We start from the raw sequence: 20,104 nt of genomic DNA, 5'->3' as shown, positions 1-20,104 counted from the left end.
GAGACATTCTTACCTGCCCAGAAATGGCTAGAGGCTTCTGGGCTATGAAACATTCAACATGGTAGATTGTTGTTTGGATTGTGTTTGAATTTATTGTTCTAATTGCTGGTAAAATGATTGTATCTGCAAGAAATACAACATTACCTGATAGCAAGGCAGAGTTTTTAAATTCTGTCACCGCTAACAAGCAGACTGTGGCCAAATTTCACCTGGCAGGCAGTAGCATTTTGTCTCATCCAAAAAAAAAGTGGTCTTTTGGCAGAGCACGTTGCTTCTCTTGGGATGCGCTGTGATGACAATGAAGGGAACTAAGGAGCAGAGGGTGGCGAGTGATGGATACAGTGCACGGCTGGACCTCACTGCTTCTGTTGTGGAGCAGATGGGCCTCCACGCTGCTCAGCCCGGTGTCCCTCGTTTCTCATCTGTTGTCCCAGTCCTCAGAGCTGCAGGAGCAGGAGGAGAACATTTGGAGTTTTTGTGCTTCCATGTCTGGGCGTTGTGGGGTTTTTTTTTCCCAGACAGACTCTATCTGTTGAATTGTTTTCTGCACCGCCTGGTTTGTTGCGAGGCTCTTCTGCTTTTCCGACTTGGCTAGATTTCAGCAGCCGAGGAATGTGTTTTGTAGAGCTGCTGTCACTATCAGACCGCGTCGTGGATGGTTGTTGAGTATCTGCAGGTTTTGAAAAGTGTCTTTGAAAAAAAAAAATAGCATAAAAATCTTGAATATTTTCAAACTGATGATGCATACAGGCGCAATAGAAATGTCAATAAAAATCTATAAATAGGTGTAGGTCCTTTTCTTTCTTAGTTCTTGGTCTACATCATTATATGTATTATTACTATGTAATACCACAGGCCTCCAAAGACATCCATCCTTAACCAACCTCCACTTTATTTCCTACCTGTAGCTGACCTACCTGCCTCCCCCATGGGGCGAGTGTGAGTCGAAAGCTCTGGAGTCTGGCTTTTTCCAGGTCTACAGTGTAACTGCCTGCAGGATCGACTGTGAAACACGCTACATAGTGGAGAATTGCAACTGCAGGATGGTGCACATGCCTGGTAAGCTCCCCCGCTGTTCTGACAGGACTGGGCAGAAAAACATCAAAGTAGAGGTGATGTGGTATTGAGCACGTATTCAGCAGCAAGAGTTTCCAGCACGGTTTTATGAGATTTAACTCCATGGAGAGGCCTCATAATGATATGATAAGTCAATGCTGGATCAGGTGTTGGCATTTAAAAAGCCCTGGGATTATGTGTCTGGCAGGGGAAAAGGTGCTGTGCCTTGCAGATTGATTCATTCATCCATGTGTTTATGGTGCGAGTGTGTCAAGAACTTAATGTTTAAACACCACTAGGTCAACACCTCTTCTAATGTGTCTTATTTAAACTGCTCCTAGGAGATGCTTCGTACTGCACACCTGAGCAGTACAAGGACTGTGCTGAGCCTGCCCTTGGTAAGTCTGTTTGGATACACACACTGGGGATTCAAATGATACACATGTAGCCTATGCTGGTTTACATATGATTTTTTGCCTCAGCAAAGGATTAGGATTATTTTTTCTGTTGACACAGAGCTTTAATGCTAAACCTGATTTAAAAGTAAGCAACACTGGAGAGAATTTTAAATGGGAAACAGCTCAGGTTAAGAGTAATGTGGTAAAACACACAGACAACAACTGATTGCCACCGTCACACTGCGCATCCCGCTTGTAAGAGAACATAGGCCCCGCAGACACAATGCTGCTCTTCTACTAAGGCGTCAAAAGTTTCTGTCTATTATATTGTAAGTGTATGTGTCACTTATGAAGTTTTTAAATTAATCAAGAGGAGTCATCTTAATGTTTCCCCTTGTGCGTGAAGGGCTCATCAAGTCTGTAACCACCATCAGAGCAGACAGGGACTGCAGTGTAAGAGTTCAATTTAATGCCTGGATGGTCAGAAAGATAATGCGTCATATTTCCTGCATTGAGCTAAAAGACACAGCCATGTAAAAAGTTCTGACAGGCCTGGCTCACTTTTTCAGAGTCAAGATTTTATATTAACTTTTAACAGTTTTATTAAGTGTAGGCTCATCCGACGACTTCCTATGAAAATGCTTCTGCAAATACATCTGTCTGATATCTTACCAAATTGACACACAAGCCAGGCGGTATTGATTTTTTGGTGATTTTTATCTAGATTCAGTTTCTTGAAAAGTGATAGCCTTTCAAGCCCGCTGGATCATAAGGTGTTTTCTCATCCCGTTTCCTATATATGATTGTCACGTTAGGGTGTGCTAGCAAGACAGGGACTGCAGCGTTAGAGTTCAGATTAGGCTAGAGGTGGCGCTTATGTGTAGCAAGTTCATTGAAACGCCAATAGGCACGCACAACACCTAAATACCAAACTTTAAGGAATATAAAACTACAGCAGCTAACCAACCTGGCAGCACTGTTAAAAAGTCTACTGCATAGCTAATGTAACTATACACTGAACGTTAAGTGCCCACGTTGTACCTGAGAGAGTGAATGCATCAGTAAGGAAGATGAGCACAGACACTTGGTAATTATCTTTTCGCATACAGTAGCAAAGGCCTTCTCTGAGTGTATGCATAAATGCATGTAAACAAAGTGACAAGAGAAAAGAAGGACAATTATACAACACCTGACTAAACATAGTCTATGCAACAACAACAATCTAATGCTTGTGGGGGCGAGAAGCCCATTTTTAATTAGGAAAAAAAATCATCTGTCACCTTTTCAATGTGTCGTCTTTTTGAAAATGCATAAAAAAGGTTGGTGTTTGGAGCTCACTATGATGGAACTACGTGCAGAAGAAATGATAACAATGATGGAGGCTAGGTTGCAAGAATAAATAGCATGAAGGACAGCAACGGTGTAGCCCAGAGAAGGTAAACATAGACCTGAATAGATGCTTAGAAAATGAGTAAATGGGAAACAGGTCAGTGGAGGGCTGCAGGGAAATCAAGACACACAGCAGCATGTTCTTTTTTTTCTTTCTTTTTTTAAAAAAGAGAAATGGTGGTGCCCTGGTATGTTACCCAAGGTTGCACCTATGGCAGCTCATTCATTATGTGTGCCGCCTTTTTTATACGCCAGGGATTTATGAGCATCGTTCTGCTAATAGTTTAACGCTTCTGACATCCCCACTGAACGGCAAGCAAAAGTGCCACAGAAAGCCCTATAGCTGTGTGTTGTTCAACCTGTGAACTGTAGCAAAAAAAAGTTATGAGTTTTGGATGTGCCCCGTTGAACGCGGACCAGTGGGAAAACAAAAATGTAGGAAGTGGGAATGTGGCTAAAAGTTCCTCTTGAAAGGAACTGAGAAACAGAACAAACACAATAAGAATTGTGGCTTTGATGCACATCATGTCTGGCTTGGTTTTTTCCGCTGTCCCACTGCAGTTTAAAGACTCAAAGACCTTTGCAATGCAAGACATTTCCACTGTTACTGGGGGGGAAAGACTAGTAATTAAGACATCATGGCACACCTGAAACTGTTAACCAAAGCCACTGATAGCCATGTTAATTCAAATCTAATATATTTTCATGGTAAACAAAAGCGCATAAACACTAAGCGAGTACATAGATACACTGAATATTAACTAGATTCAGAAGCACAATGAGTAATGATGACCTTTATCAACCTCAACTGCTGGCCAGTGGGAGTTCATCAGCAATACTTGCTCTCATCCTTCAGCTTTCTCCCTGCTCAGCCCCCACCTTTTCTCATCTCATCATAAATTATTTCTGGCAAGCAAGGAATAGACAAAACAGTCCAACAAAAGTTTGAGGCAATCAGCACCAAGCCGCAGCACTCCCACACCACGAGAGCCCTCGGTGCAACTCACCCATATTTTGTTAGCATGCACTCGAAAGCGCAAGTTACATGGTACGATCCTGGAGTGCACAAGGCTTAGGTGCATATTCCAGACAGCTCTTTTACTCTCTCTTCTGTAATTGGCTTCATTTTTGGAACAGTGAGGCTTTCATAATTCCAACACACTCACTCACTCAGCTTGGATCATTGAATGCAAATGAATTCAAGTTTAAAGTCCAACTGCCAATTTGCTATACCCACCACAGGAGATCTCACACAGCAGAGTTTGATTGGGTTTCTCTACCCATGTAACTGCGTCACTCAAGTCCTGAAGTAGCTTTGAAAATATATTTTAATAGGAGACAGTTGCATCTGCTGTCTGTGAACTTGCTTATCTTTGCTTTTGAGGAAATGTAGATGGCATAAAACTATAAATCCAGGCAGAAATGGTCTTCAGTTTCTTTGTTTTTAGTTTTTGTCAGGTAATGTATGACTAGCTGGTAATGCTAGCATTATGAAAATTATGAAATTATTCAGAAGGAAATGCATTATAGTAATTTCACGTTTTAGATTAAAATGTGCATGAGAAAGAGAGTGGAGAAGCTGGACAAAGGTTATAGGCTTAGACAAAGAAATCAATCATTCGAATGCATGAGGCCTTGCTCTCATGTATCCAATAACGTCTCATTTGAATAAGAATAAGAGACCACTGTGAAGCCATATTGAATTTCCTCTTGCAATTACGTGACTGTGTGGTCCCGCCAGCTATTAGTGCACCGTGGGGAATATCTGCCTCCTGCTCTGTGATCTGCGGGCCTGCCACAGCGCTGCTTTGGTCAGAAAAAAGGTCTGATTATGTTAACTTCTGCTTTCTTTTCCATTCTGACCGTTTTTTTTAACTCCCACGATTTTTAGCTCTGAAAAGAAAAGTTTTTTCATTGTGGGAACAAGAGCTCCGTAATCTCTGGCAAAATTCAACGAGCTCTATTTAAACAATTTTAGACAATCTGACTTTAAGAGAGTGATGGATGAGCAGTCTCAGTACCCGAGAACCTTTTATTTGATAAAACATTGCTTGATATTACCATCACTCTTGAGAGAGTCGGTGTTATATAGGAGGATGTGGACTTCACACAAACTCATTCGGTGTATTCAAGTACTTTTTCCTCTGAGTCTGGCAAAGCAGAAGCTTTCATTAGGGCTTGATGTTTGTGCATCAGGACTTTGTCCCTTTGTAAGGACTTTGTCCCCGTCAGAGTCCTGATGTGCTATATAATTTCTCCTCTGCGACACTAATTATGACATCACTTTCATTAGGGCTTGATTGAGTAAACATCCACATAACACAATAGAACTTTTTAAATGTGGGCAGGCGTTTATGCTGATTTCTATGCCGGTGTTTGTATGTACAGCACGTGTGACCTCTAACTTTAGTTAGAATAATGCCAGATGAGCGAGGAAAAGAATAGTAAAAGTCGTCAGTCAAATAATTTTGTTTGTTTGCAGTTGGATGGAGTGCAAAACTATATTAACTATTAAAAAAGTAAAAATGTGTATCAGTACCTAAATAATGTGTAGTCAGAAGTGACCACAATTAAATGAAAGGGTGAATTTATCAGTTAACATTAGAATGACATGGGTTAGCAGGCTACATCAGTGAACAATGTAGATACAGATCCTGCCAACTACTAAGTATAAAAGTAAAAAAAAATACTATAAATATAATACTTCCAAATACAATACAGCCAGATATCCAGATAATCATCCAGAAAAAGCTTCAAAACCACAAGCACAATCTAGAGATCCAGTTTAGTGTCTTAAAGATGGATATCAGCTACAGCTTCCTGAGTTGGCATTAAGTTTAAAAGGGTTAAAAACAGTGAGTTTCAAAATCACTCTGTATGTTCCTATGAAGAGGCAGAGACCAAAACTGTTTTTGTATTAGGCTGTAACCATGTTTTTTTTCCTACTTCTGTGACGTTAAACATCATTTTAAGCATTTTAAGCATTTTAACATCAGGAATTGAGTTCTGGAGCTTCAGGTGGACACTCAAGGAACTGCTGTTTTTGGTGCTTCTACAGTGCGCACACAATTGAGAGCAGTGACTACTGTGGACTCGATAAGCTTAAACTTCATACACAAAAATGGGGTTATGTGGAGGTGTGGGTGGGTTTTGTCCTTCAGAACATCACTTTAGTGAAACAAGCAAACTAGTTTATTTCTCTGATTCATTGTTTGTCTGCACAAATGCTGCTCTCACTCTTCGTTCTCTATGCTGCTCACTGTCCACTATTCTCACTCTCAGTGGTCAAAAAAAAGCATTTGGGCCCAAGTCTAGATGTATTTGCAGTCGGTTACTGCTCTATACCTTAATATAAGCAAACAGTTTTTATGAACTTTTGTGGCCACTCACCATTAGATAACTGAGAAAGGACAGTAAGCCCCACTAAAAATCCCAGAAAGCACTATCCTCTGAGCAGGGCAAAGAAAAGGGTTTGCAATCCCAGGGGACAATTCCTATAGTATACATTATTTTAGTCTTTTATTATATCTTGTAATAAGAGATATATATTCTGTAGTCTCAACGGTGAGTTGAATTTCTCATACAATATTAGATTAATATATCGACCGCTTTGTGCAGATGACTCACTTCCTGGACATTTTTATTGAAATTTATTATTACACCAGTTCAGTCTGGGCAAAGGTTCTTTAAATAAATGGGATGAGTCGTCTTTGCCAGTTTGATATGAATTGCCTGTGGGATGAAGGGCTTAAAAAAATGCGGAGATTGTCAGCTTAATATTCAAAAACACATCAGGAGCCTCACACCCACAATCAATACTTTATGAAACTCTTCATGAAAACACTGTTCAGGTAGACATGAGCCAGTTTGGTCCATTTGCTGCCTTCAGATTGGATTTCTGACTATGTCTGGAATTGGAATCTAATGTTTTTTTCTTGTGTCAATCATGCTCATCCCATCCTCTGTCATTTTGTTCCTTTTTTTTTAAAATGTCAAATTTAAATACACTCCCCCCATCTCCATAACCACATCTTTATGAAGCTAAACTGTCTGCTGTGGAAAGCAGTAACTGCATGTGCAGGACGCCATGCAACATGACCCGCTACAACAAAGAGTTATCCATGGTCAAAATCCCCAGCAAGACTTCAGCCCGCTACCTGCAGAAAAAGTTCAACAAGTCAGAGAAGTACATCACGTGAGTAGATAACTCTCCTTATCATTCTGTATCTGCTATATTATAGTAATTAGTACATAACCATGCTACAGTTTGTCCTGTTATTGCTGTTGGAAATGACACTATGCATGTATAAGGTGTTATAGACACAAAACATAGGCCATTGTAGCCCGTTACCATGGTGTTGTTAGGCAACATGATGATGTTATAGTGTATAATTCAGCTTTTGCAGATGCTGACAGAATAAGGTGTGATAAGTAGCTGAAAGTGCATGAAGGCAAAAAAAAAAAAAATCAGATAATTTTAGTCCATTGGTAGGTGGTTGCCAAGCAACCTGATGATTTCAGAATATGTTGTGCATAACTGAGGATTTGTGAATATAAATTAGATGTTATTATCATAAAATGAAAATAATGTAAGTTGTTATGGGTTTGTGAACGATGAAAACATGCCATTTGGTGCAAGGCAACATGATGCAATCATAATCTCTAATATAGATGAGAACCTTCAGAGACCTGGAGTGTTCTTTGTCAGCCAAGTTTGGTTGCTCAACACTACGATCGTGCAGGAGGAGTTTTTCGGAGAAAAAAAAATAAACACACAAACTTCTTTTAAAGCATGATGGCTTGCAGATACAAAATTCCTACACTTATAACTGATCCTGTGGTACAGTTTATAATTTATAGTTATCTTTAACCTTAATTAAACCCAGTTTAATAAGTACTAATGTGCTTTTGTTGATTAATTAGAACTACTCACTTTGTTTACTCGTAAACGTATGCAACATGACATTTTACAATTGAATAAAAAAGGAGCTGAGCTTACTGTGTCTATGAATTGATCATTTGAAGGGGAGACGGACAAAAAAGGAGAAAACCAAACTCTGCTTGTAAAGAGGTTAAGCAGTTTCTCCTTGCGAATTACCCACGCAAACCACTTGGCCTTTTCTCTGTTCTTGCTTTAAATAAAGGTTGTAGATAACAGGGATCGTTGAAAGATGAATTAATGTAGCAAGCAAGTTGTTTTTCTTCTAGTCGCTCTTGAAATGAATGAACTATTATTAACTGAAGTTTTTACCTGAAGTGGGGTTTTATTAGGAAAAGTAAATGAACCTTCTGTTACCTTTTACAGAGACAACATCTTGGTGTTGGATGTGTTCTTTGAAGCTTTGAACTACGAGACCATCGAGCAGAAGAAAGCCTATGAGGTGGCAGGCTTGCTGGGTAGGTGGGCTCATTGATTTCCTTGATTTCCAAACCTGGATCCCAAATGGAAAACAAACAGTATAAAATCTTGATGTTTGTTTCATGTACAAGTCTTAAAAGTGTGATTTATCTTATTTATCTTTATTCATGAGCATTTTTCATAGATTATACTGTTTACTTGATTCATATTTAAGTTATAACATATGTTGTTATTATGTTAGGTTACTGTATTTTTGAGATTTATTTCTATTTCTTATATAAAGGATGTTTGCCGTAGCTAAATTACTCATTACTTATTGGTAATGAAGCATCTTGTCTTAAAAAGATAATTCCAACATACCTCGTAAATTTACCCATTAATAATCTCCATGTTTCCTTATTAGAGATTGAACACAGAAAGCTCAGTAAAGTTGTTTATGTTTTCATATTATATCGTTTATGAACGCCGGTGGCTTTGAGACGAGCTGTGATGGTTTGAGATGTTCTGGGATTCTGGTGTCAAAACTACCAAAGAAAAATAAACCATGTCAAATATGTATATATCAGATGCTGCTGAAGTCACAGACAGCATCTCTGCCCTTATATGCCAAAGCAATATTAGATGCGGACGGATAGCAGACCTGTTTCAGAGAGCAATAAAGTCGGAATTAGTAGTTAGCACTGTGGCTCATGCCCTGCATTTTGTTTAGGTGTCCTATCACTCCCTGCTGTGTTTCCTTTTTCCTCCTGAGCAGCTTCAGAATTGGTGCAGAGCTTTCTGATAGACTATTTCCAAATTAAATGATGCCTTTCTACTTTTTCCACTTTCTAAAAGGCAATAAATGCCCTAAAAAGTGCAATTTTGTAGTCATTTTAATGACCTTTCAAGACCTAACATATCTTTTGTATCAGTTTGGTCCAACAAACTGCAGCACCATCCGATGAGCCATCAAACCCATGGATCTGTCAGTGTCGCTCGACTTTCTGGGTCACATCTTTTTCTTCACCTGTAGCAACACGCCTGTTGCAATTTATAACACCAGGCTGTTTTCACAATGAAGAAAAAATAGTCTCTCTTTCTGCCTGTCTGTCCCCGTTATCTGTGCCTACGTGTTGCAAGTAAATCAAATCAAGTCTTTCTCCTGACCATGACACAAAGATCTTTCCAGAAAAACAAAAAAATGTCTTCGATTTGTATTTCTCTTGGTGTCTGTACTGTCCTTCTGTCCTTCCACAGGTGATATTGGTGGCCAGATGGGTTTGTTCATTGGAGCCAGCATCCTCACCATCTTAGAGCTGTTTGACTACGCGTATGAGGTCTGTTTCAAATTTCTTACTGTCATATATACCTGTTGAAATGACTAATAAATCCTGAACACCAACCCTGCTTTCAATAGAGTTTAATCATTTTTGGTTTTTTGATTTTTGGTAGAGCCTTGATCGTGAATGGTGACAACAGAATCAATGTCACAGATACAAAAAGCAGATAAAAAGCTAAATTCACTCTGGTTCTGGCTGAGATAAAGGACTGTGGGATGATACTTTTCCATTACCTTTACTCTATTGTGCGCCTTTTTTTTAGAGCTTCTCATGCTGCTTTCAGCTTCGCGGGTTCTGATAAACACATAACAGTCTTCGCCTGCCCTAGGGTTTTACAGATACACAGAAAAAGTCATTTTGAAGAATTTTTCCTTCATTTTAATGACCATAAAGGAGTTATGGGGATAAGAAGGCATCATGTCGCTGACATAAGCATTTCTAAAGCAACGTTTTTCAACATGAAAGCTGTTGCTTTCACGCTGAGCTTATTGTAATGTCGTACTTTGTTGCCACATTTCCCACCTAATTCCGTTTTTACCTTGAAACCAAATGTTTCTTTACAGTCAGTAATTACAAGAAGAGCTCTCAGAGATCTTCTCTAACAGTCAGAATTAAGTGTTTCTGATTTTTATTTTCTGATCTGCAGGTGGTGAAAGACAGACTACTGGACTTACTAAGCAGAGAGGAGGAGGAGGAGAGTCACGGAGAGGACGTGGTAAGAGTGACCTTTACACTTTTTCTTGTTAGTCGTCTTCACTGAGAGCTCTTTGGAAGTGGAGCATGTAAATCTGGTATAATTCCACTCACTCTGATCATGCATATCAAACCGTGCCCTATTCCTGCTCCTCCACACAAGCATGTAGAAAGGGCACCCAAGCAAGACTAAGACTGTGTTCTGACCATGTCATGGCAATTTGGCAGGAAAGCTTAGCTCCAAAAGAGATGTCTTGATGAAACCAAGCAGCAACAACCACTGTCTTTAGTGTTAGTAATGTCAGCGACAGTATAAGGAGTACCATAATGTTGATGGACTGTCAAACTGTGCCCTAATTTAATATAAATTTAAAGGAGGATATCTGCAGAGTAGTCAGTGAGAATTATCAGCTTTCAGTAGCAGCTTATTAGACATTACTTTTTGTTTGCTAATTGATTTTATTGTTATTATTATTATTATTTAGTTTTTGTGTATTTATTATTGTTTGTTTTATTAAAACTGAAAAAAATGCTCATGTGTATATCCATATCTCCTATTCTAACAAAGTTAGCCAGTCATGACTGAGTTTCAGTTTTAATAAGGGAATAATTAGCTGGTCTACTGGTTAGCACTCCCAGTTATGTGAGTGCAGAGGTTAGCACTTTTCCCCTCACAGCAAGAGGGTTCATTACATAGGAAAAAAACCTCCAGAAGAACCAGGCTCAGGAGGGGGCAGCCATCTACTACACTCAGTTGGGGATGATGGAAAGAGAAGAGAGCAGAGAGAGACAGGACAAAATACATACTATAGAAGAGAGCCAGACTTTAATGATAGCTGATGAGTAAATGCAAAGTAGTATATAAATGCTCAGAAAATGAAAAGTGGTGAACTTCTGCACTTCACAGTTCATTATGCAAATTTCCCAGCAGCCTAGGTGCATTACATCGTGTCTAAGGGAGGGTTCAGAGTCACCTGATCCAGCCATAGCTATAAGCTTTATCACAATAGAAAGTTTCAAGTCTACTCTTAAATGTAGAGAAGGTATCTGTCTCCCAAATCCAAACTGGGAGCCCTCCCAATCTATTTTTAAAGAGAGCAACATGCTCTGTTGGGGTGATATGGTACTATGAGGACTTCAAGATAAGCTAGCACATGATTATTCAAGACCTTGAATGTGAGAAGAAGGGTTTTAAATTTGATTTTGAACTAACAGGGAGCCAATGAAGCGAAGCCAGTATAGGGGAAATATGCTCCCTCTTTCTAGTCCCTATTGGCACTCTCGCTGCAGCGTTCTGGATCAACTGAAGGCTTTTGAGGGAGCTTTTAGAACAACTTGATATTTACAATAGTCCAGCCTAAGTAATAAATGCAGTAAGCAACTTTTTATATCATCACTAATTGTTTTTATCCTGAGTTAATATTAGGTTAGACACCATGTTTCTAAGATTTTTAGGGCCGAGTACAATAACCTTAAATTTATCATTTGTTTTGTTTTCCTGAATTCAGATTCAGGAAATGAAAACACATTAAAGCCAATGAGGGTTTGTGCATCTTATTGGTCAAGTAAAAACCTTTTGATCAGACCTTGCATACTTATACTAATTCAGTTTTTAGAGTTCAGGTGGAAGTTTGGTCATTCTAAATACGACCTGTATGATCTTGCCGCTTTATAATGTGACCTAGCCCTTGGCCTTTCACTCTTTTTCCCAGAGTTCCTGTGACCCTGTGGCAAACCACTCAGAGTCCATCAGCCACACCGTGACTGTCCCCTTGCAGACAACACTGGGCACCCTGGAGGAGATTGCCTGCTGAAGCCCGTCTCCCTTCCCCTCAGAGCAACACATATCCAGCGGCTGCCTCCACTAGGTGGCGCTACATCCTTCGCTACGGCATCCTGCAGGACCTTAAAAAGGGAGGGGAGGAGACAAGGACAAGAACACTGGTTGGTCTAAGGACAGCGCTTTGCTCTGTCACACCCCTCCCCCCGTCTGAGGCACTAATAGGGATGAAGGAGCTGTCAGCTGGACTCATCAGCACTTTTTGTCACCCTGCAATGGGAGGGTGGCCTCTGCTGTGCCAAACCCGCAGTGGGGTCTGAGTCTCCACATGCACGCACACACAAAAAATGTGACTGGGTGGGACAATAACCCATAAAGGGGACGCATCCCTGTGCAGCATATTTATGTAAAATAACACAAATATGTTGCTCACTGCCAAACGAACTGTACAAAAATTGGTTTCGACTGTCCAAACTGCATGCGTCGATCTCTCTTGCTCTCTTTGCTGATGCATACGTTGGACTGCAGTGTTGCTTTACTCTATATGTGCGCCATTTGCCCCGCCCCCCCATCTGCAGCACAGGCCTGTAACAAGGGCCCAGGTGAGACATTGAACTTCGAATGTACAGATTGAACGTGTGGTTGTTTAAAATCATAGTTCAGGTTGTGACCAAACCGTCTCTTGAATCTATTCTAATGAGCAGTTTATCATTTATTACAAAATGCAGCTAATTATCTTTGAAGTAGAAGGAGTTGGTGAAGTGTGAGGGAGGAAAAAAAACGTAATATTTTTGCTTTGTTTATTGCAAACAGTGTGAACATTTAGGAGCCCACATTTTGCATATTCTTTTCACCTTTCAGTGTCTGTTTAACGAGTTTACTCGAAGGCAAGTTTGTTGCAGTGCTAAGCCCTTCTTTACAGGCATCTTTAAAATGATGCCGTATGCTTACATTTAATTTATGTGAATAAAGGACTTGCTTCTGGCCCCTGCACTTCACCAGAGGATTTATTTGCCTGCCAGACAGCAAGCCTTGTACAAAACACTGCAGTAAATGAATACGACCAGAGAGTTGTTAAAGCATTATTTCATTAAGAGAATGTCAGGGTGAAATTTTGGACAGCTATTACCATTTTATCAAGAATGGCATCGTTTTGTCCTCGTCCAAAAGAAATCCCCAAGCTTAACAATTTTAAACCATTTTCATGATTATAAAAATGATTACAAAAGCACCATGAGGAGTGTTTGGCCAGGATGTTTGTTAGGATACAGGGTCTGCTGTGTTATGGTGTAAATAATTGTGTTTTATTTTCTCTCTATGGCTTTCATAAAAACGGGTACCACGCAGAGATGCCTGAAGCAAATCTTATTCAAAAGAACTTTGGTGAAACGTCAACTCCAGGTCCACAATTGACTGCGTATATGTCACGTTTCTTTAAGAATATTACTCATTCAGCAGTTCTAAGTAGGCCAGTATGTTATTGAGGTAGTTGAATGTCGTGCTAAAAATGAACGACCCATGCTTTTCAGTACAGGTTTAGCTGAACCTTGAGTATACTCAAAAGCAACCATTACATAGTACATCGTGGCTTCACACCAAAAGCTTTTGTGATACTACTCGGAAGATTTAGTGTATCTGAGTTTTTTGGGTTTGTTTGTTTGGGTTTTCTTTTTTATTTCTAGCCCATGATCATCCTGGCTTGGTCTCTGTCATCATGGTAATATACATTACAGGTAGGAATGAATTCAAGTGCTTTGTTAGACTGTTTGAATTATGATTTCCATCTGTGGCTCAACCTGCTGTCTGTGTGTATCTCATGTTGTGGCTTCAGACGAACACAGTCCTCAGCTACCCTGCAGGGGGGAACGTAAACGTGTCTCTTCTCTCGCCGGCACCGACACTGGCTGTTTCTTCTGTCTACGTCAGCTTCAGTTGTTATTGGAGGACAGCGTTTTCTCATTTTGTGATGCGGCATACAGTGTGTGTTTTTAATGTGAAATGATTAAATGAAAACATTGTTTTGCAGCGGCTGGGGTGTTTTTGTGGTACGGATGAGCAAGACAAGCCTGTTTGCGTATCACCGGTGAACAGCAAGGACACTTAATGTGTTTTACAAGGGCATCAAGCAGGAAACAGAGGATCCGAAGAAGAGTTGCTGGGAATGAAAACTGAGGATAGTTTTAGTTCAGGGATCTACAACCTCAGCTGAAATAATGACGTTACGTCTCTGTAAGCCGCTTTGCAACCCACATACGCACCAGATCCTCCTCTTACTACTATTCCTGAGTTAATCAATGTCATATATGCTGTCACTGATGCCTTCTTTGTTCTGTGCTGGGGTTTTAAATGTTCTATGCCAGGGGTGTCAAACTCAAATACACAGTGGGCCAAAATTCAAAACTGGAACAAGGTCGCAGGCTAACATTAATATTTACTGAAAAAAAAAATCTTCCTCCAGATTTAAGAATGAATCTCTTCTGAAAAACTGAATATGGAACAAGCAAAGCTTAATACTAAACAATATATATATTAGCTGTATAATACCAGTAGGCCAGCTCTAATAATAATTTGGTATGGCTTCGCGGGCCAAATGTAATTAGGCTGCGGGCCAAATTTGGCCCGCGGGCCAGAGTTTGACACCTATGTTCTATGCCTTTAATTTCTGCATATTAAAGAGTGGGGAGGTCCTGGAAAATGGGAAGTTATAAATTACTGCAGATGGAAATAGCAGTTCTCTGATTGCTTACATGTAGATCCTTACAGGATAAAAGTCCTTCACTTTAATTTAACTTGTTAGCATGCTAACAATTAGCCTTAAGTTAAATGCGTTCACAGAGGGCTGATAAGAAGGTTAGAACATTAAGACATAAAGATCATACCAAATTACTGACATGGTTATTGGTTAAGGTTAGGAATGAAAATGGTAAAAAACAAAAACAAATCAAGACAAACAAACATATTTGTACTAAATATTGTGTTGAAACATCCATTTTTCTTTGAAATTTCTCACTCTGATCCAGAGTTTTGGATAATAAGAGCTGTGTAGACAGCTTAATAACATGTGATTGTTAGAAAATAAAAGAATAAAGACAATAATGATCAACAATTGAACAAAACAGAAGAATCATAAGAATAGAGTTACATTGCAGTTTGGGTTTGATTTTTTTAATATTTGGTCTATAAACGTGAGCATCATTCATGATATTTACAGCTAATTTTGTAAAACAGAAGAGCTTAAAGGTTGTAGACAGACTTCTGAGAAGCATGTTGTTGACCACACTGAAGCTAAAAACATGACCATATTTTCTAAGATCAAATACTTCAGTGCATTCAAGTGTTTAATGACTAAAGAAGAAAAATGCTGTGCTCTCCTGAATAAAAGAAGGCATCTACACTGTAGAATTAAAGCCAACAATAAGCTGCGTGCCAAAATTTATCAGGATGTTTCTTTATTTATTTGATTTTTGCAAATAAGATCTATCCCAGCAGCGGTGAGTCCAGTCACATCCAGCCAATTAAATTCAATTTTCTTTATATAGCAAATAAATCACAGCAACAGAAAACAGCCCAAAATGTATGACCCCCTTTGAGCAAGCCAATAAAAACTGCTAGACTAGAATATAATCATTTAAGTTTAAAAATGAGACATTTGATTACCTCCTTATCTGCACACTTATTCCAGTAGATATTGTTTTTGCTTTGTGTTTCTGAGCTTGTTAATCTGCTGTTCTCTATGGCAGCAGTAGTTCTTTAATGTGTAATTTATTGTGATGGGTAGAAAGTTACCTCTGAGTAGTCTTTAAGGACATTCTGAACTCTGTAAGATACAATGAGTTATTCTTTATTTATCTGAGAAATTCTTTTGGAGAATTTAAAATAATAAGAAGAATACAAGAATAAGATCTGACATCCATTTATAGCTTTTCTAACATTTATCTCAGACAGCAGTAAGTTGTGCTGCCCTCTCTCTCCCTGCCGCTGCCTACAGCTCATCCTGGGGGAAACTTGGGCAATCACCTCAGCCAAGAAACATAATCCATCCTGCATTTCCTGGGTGTGCCCTGAGGTCTCCCCTCCAGTTGGACATGCCCAAAACACTTCACCTGAGATCTGTCCAGGATGCCTCCTGGACAGATGCCCGAACCTCTTTAACTTGTTCCAGTATTGCAGGAACAGCAGCTCTGCTCTGAGCTGCTCCCAAACGACTGACTGAGCCCCTCAGCTGGTCTCTAAAGGTATGCTGGGACATTCTTCTGAGAAGGTTCAGTCAGTTCAGTGTTTCTCTTGGACATAGGTGTGGTTAGAACAGGAGATGATCCACCAATTAACTTTGCTCCCACTTCACCAGAAGAGACCAGGACGGTGAGCATGGCTGCAGAAATGGCATCAAACAGCCTGTCATTCCTGACCATGAACAAGAACTGAGATGCTTGATTTCTCCATATGAGGCCTGGAGCAGGCAATCCACCTGTTTGCCTGAGAATCATGGCTTCAAAACTGGCAATTCTCATCTCAGCTGCACTGCATTCAACTCCAGACTGTCCTACTACACGCTCGAGGGCACCGCTCAACAGGAGCACAAATCTGAAGCCCACTAGTTGAGCATATTTGATCCGTCCTCTGACTGTGCAACGAGATTTTGTCCATGAATGTTATAAGCAAGATTTGTGAAAAAGGGCAGCCATATAGTCCAAAGCTCACAGGCACCTACACAACTCCTACAGAAAAAAAAAACCCCTGAAGAAAATCAAGCCACGCTGGATCAATTGTACAGTGGCCTGGTGAGATGCTGACATCTGTGCAACATGCACTATCGACAGAAATGTTCCCCTATTCAGTCTCAGATGATTACAACAGCTTGAACAGAGAAGGAGTCACACCACAGCAGCTGAAAAAAATCCTCTGGAATCCCGATTTAGCTCACTAGTCAGGTTTTACTAGGCATCAGTGCTGTTAAGAAAATCTAACACCGTTACAGTGGCTGTAATGAACCTTGGAACTTACTGAGAGTCTGTTAAATCCTTTGTGATTTCACACTTTTCGATATTGGTTTTGTCTCTTTAATCGTCAATGAAGAGCTTTTACTCTCAAGTTTTTAAAAATTTACTTAACAGAGTACAATGAATACTATCGCCACCTGTAACAATTAGGGTGACATATATGATTTAAAATCATTTTTATTGATGTGTAGATAAGCTGGCGTGAATGTTGTTTACGTAGAGCTTTAATGCTATAGGGCGTCATCTTCCACAGAGCACGAGAAAATGTGTGCCTGCTGCATCTGTGTCTGTCTGATAGTGTGCCAGTCCTCCTTTGATCCTGCAGGATACATTAAATCAGGAGACACAGTAACATGGACTCAAAAGTGCTCCATTTTTTTAAAAACTGCATTAATATAATTGAGTGTCCCCAAGAATCTCAATACATCAATTCATTTTTAGAAAGCACCAAATGGCAAAAGAAACCGATGGTATGAAATCATTAGTCCTAAAAATTGGTTCGATAGAAAGAAGCATCTGTGAGACATGATTAAAAAAGCGTTTTTCTCCAGGGTCTGTGGGATGAAGGTTAAAGGAAAGAGATAATATTCTACTTTAGAAATGCATCAAAGTTAAAAGAAAAAATGATTAATGGGCACACTGAGGGAATTATACTCACAGGGATATCCAGTTTTGTTTAAATTCAGAGATAAGGAGCAGTTACATTTTCAGAGTTATCTGTTTTCCAAAAAGGGTTACTTCTGGTTTACGTAAATTAGTATTCTTCACGCCTTTTTGTCTTCTCGGAGCTGCTGCAGGCTGGAGTTCAGCCTCAGTTCAGTCTTAGTTCGTTTAACAGATATTTAGGAATCGGAAATTGCCGGCAGGCCAGCCATAGTGCATCAGAAACTCTATGTAAACACACTGATTGCCTTGGTAGAGCGGGAAACCACACAAAGACAAGGTTGCACAAGTACTTAAAAGAGCATGGCAGAAACAATGAAATCAAATGCTTTGGTGCATTACAGTGTTTCATGAATCAATTTTGCATGTTAAAGCAAGAACGGAAAATGGCAGAGCTCTGCCAAACACAAAAAGGGAGATGGCTTTTGTAATGTCAGAGTCCACAACGGGGCTGTGTGCCCAAATATGTCAGGATGCATTTGTTTCTAGATGAAAAACACTTTCTAAAAAGCCTATTGTTTATATGTTTTGTGTGTCAAAACAAGATCACACAAATATGGATTTTTAAAACAAATCCCGTGTCAGAAAGAAATGTGCATCCATCTGTTCAGGCTGGTGTTCACGAGGGAAAGCCAAAGGGTCTCTGATCTGAACAACCACAGTTCATTTGTCTGTACTCTCGTTATAAACCCTGCAAATGAAATAATGGACACGGTTTTTTGCCATGGTTTGTTTACTTTTAGACACGAGTATAAATGTGAGGGTTAATTTGAGGGAAGGGAAGGTTAATTTTAAAGAATTCTTAAGGTTAAAGCAAACACTCATTATCTGAACAGCTGGAACCAAACAAGCATCAACAAAAAAGCAGACATACATGTTTCACCACGAGTCCAAATCCCAAAGTTATGTAGTTAGATGTCAAAAAATTACATTTTACAAGCTTAAACATGTGAAAAAAATGACTTATAGTTAAAAAGTTAATTTTGAAGAAACCATTTATCTGCTAAATATTCTTACACTTTAACTTGAAGTGAGTGTTTATTATAAACATAGAAAGAATTCACATAGATGTACAATAAATACTGCCTCTGTTAGGGAGGTTTTCTGTTCTAAATTCAGTATTCATTAGCAGATTAACTTAAAAACATGGATTCAAATTAGTTTTCCTTTGGGCCAGGGAAGAAACTTTGAAGCAAATGTTTTGCCTACGGGTGAAATGGCTGATGATTTCTTCCTGTTTTTCTTGGTTCAAGGTTGGCGTTCTATTTATTCATGTCTCAAGAGATTTCTAGCTGTTTTCTCAATTTTTTATAACTTCAAATTTTATCCAGTCTTCATAAGAATACATTAAATTTACAGATCACCTCTGAAAACATGCTCCATTTTCTACCGTCCATACAGTTTTGTTTTGTTTTTCTTCTTCGAGTATCCACTCCGGACTACCGGAGTCATTACAGCTGCAGGGCAAACTCACCCAAATCACACACAATATTTGCCTTCCGTGTATTTTCCAATTTGTCTATTTTAAACCTTAGGTTCACATATTATCCTCCTTTGTCCTCAGATCCAACAACAAATAAACCAGTAAGTCATGCATGATAAATATCAACATGTGAGTGTTATTTTTAAGTAAGTAGAAAAAGTACTACAAAGCTACTTATAAGAAACTGGAGAAAATCATTTAAAATTTAGCTCCAGACCCAGATACAGATTCTGTGCTATTTAAGTGCAGGATTTGTGTTCTGCTTATGGAAGGTTTTTATTGTCTCATTATACAATAATGGATTTGTGTGATTTAACCTGAGTATGCACAGTGGATCAGATGTCAAGTTTGTTGTCAAGGCCTCTTTGACCTTATCAACGTCTCTTACAACCTCATATTCCAGTGATTAGCTACCAAGTCAAACTTGGAATCATCTCCAGAGCTTTTATTGATGTGATCTGCCAAAGAATAATGAGAGAACAGGCCTCGCCCAGCCACAAAACATCTTGTCAGTCAATTGTTGAATTATTTTTGAGAATAATTCCTAAGCCCTTGCAGTGGTTTTGTTAAACCCTGAAAGCTGAAAGTAGGGACGTCAACCACATCTTTAAAAAAAAAAAATAAGCCCACTGTTATAGTGTACAAAATTGTGTCACTGTTTAAAGACACTGCTCAAAAACTTTACATTGTGTAATCAGACTATAGCATGAAGTCAGTTAAACTTCTGGCATATTGATCTGCATGGGTGGTTAATCAGTTTCAGCTGCTTTGGTGTTAATTAAATTAGCAGGTGCACAAGAAGAGGAGCAATGAGAGAACTCCCAAAACAGGAATCGTTTTACAGATCAATGACATTTTCTTCCCCTCCTCATCTTTTTTGACTGTTTTTTTCCACTAGTTTTGCAGCAATCGCCAATACCTGGACCCTACAGAGGACCTATAGATGTTCCACAGGTATTGCTGC

At 39.3% G+C, this 20,104-nt stretch overlaps 1 protein-coding gene across 2 annotated transcripts in view; it reads left to right on the top strand.

Annotated features, from left to right (window-relative positions):
• The window catches only part of asic2 (acid sensing ion channel subunit 2), a 425,453-nt gene extending 412,673 nt beyond the window's left edge, over positions 1 to 12,780 (top strand). For both annotated transcript variants that reach the window (XM_006802992.3, XM_006802990.3), the window contains 7 exons: positions 909 to 1,059; positions 1,398 to 1,454; positions 6,885 to 7,038; positions 8,149 to 8,240; positions 9,439 to 9,518; positions 10,168 to 10,236; positions 11,927 to 12,780. In XM_006802992.3, coding sequence (XP_006803055.1) covers positions 909 to 1,059; positions 1,398 to 1,454; positions 6,885 to 7,038; positions 8,149 to 8,240; positions 9,439 to 9,518; positions 10,168 to 10,236; positions 11,927 to 12,028 — 705 coding nt within the window. In that variant the 3' untranslated portion in view covers positions 12,029 to 12,780. The remainder of the gene's footprint in view (positions 1 to 908; positions 1,060 to 1,397; positions 1,455 to 6,884; positions 7,039 to 8,148; positions 8,241 to 9,438; positions 9,519 to 10,167; positions 10,237 to 11,926) is intronic.
• The last annotated feature ends 7,324 nt before the right edge of the window (positions 12,781 to 20,104 follow it).

This window comes from Neolamprologus brichardi, chromosome 4, assembly GCF_056152115.1.
Source record: "Neolamprologus brichardi isolate AB-2024 chromosome 4, ASM5615211v1, whole genome shotgun sequence".
In the NCBI taxonomy this organism is placed as follows: Eukaryota; Metazoa; Chordata; class Actinopteri; order Cichliformes; family Cichlidae; genus Neolamprologus; species Neolamprologus brichardi.
The sequence above is the reverse complement of the archived record's forward strand: the minus strand, read 5'-3'. Positions and strand labels throughout refer to the sequence as shown.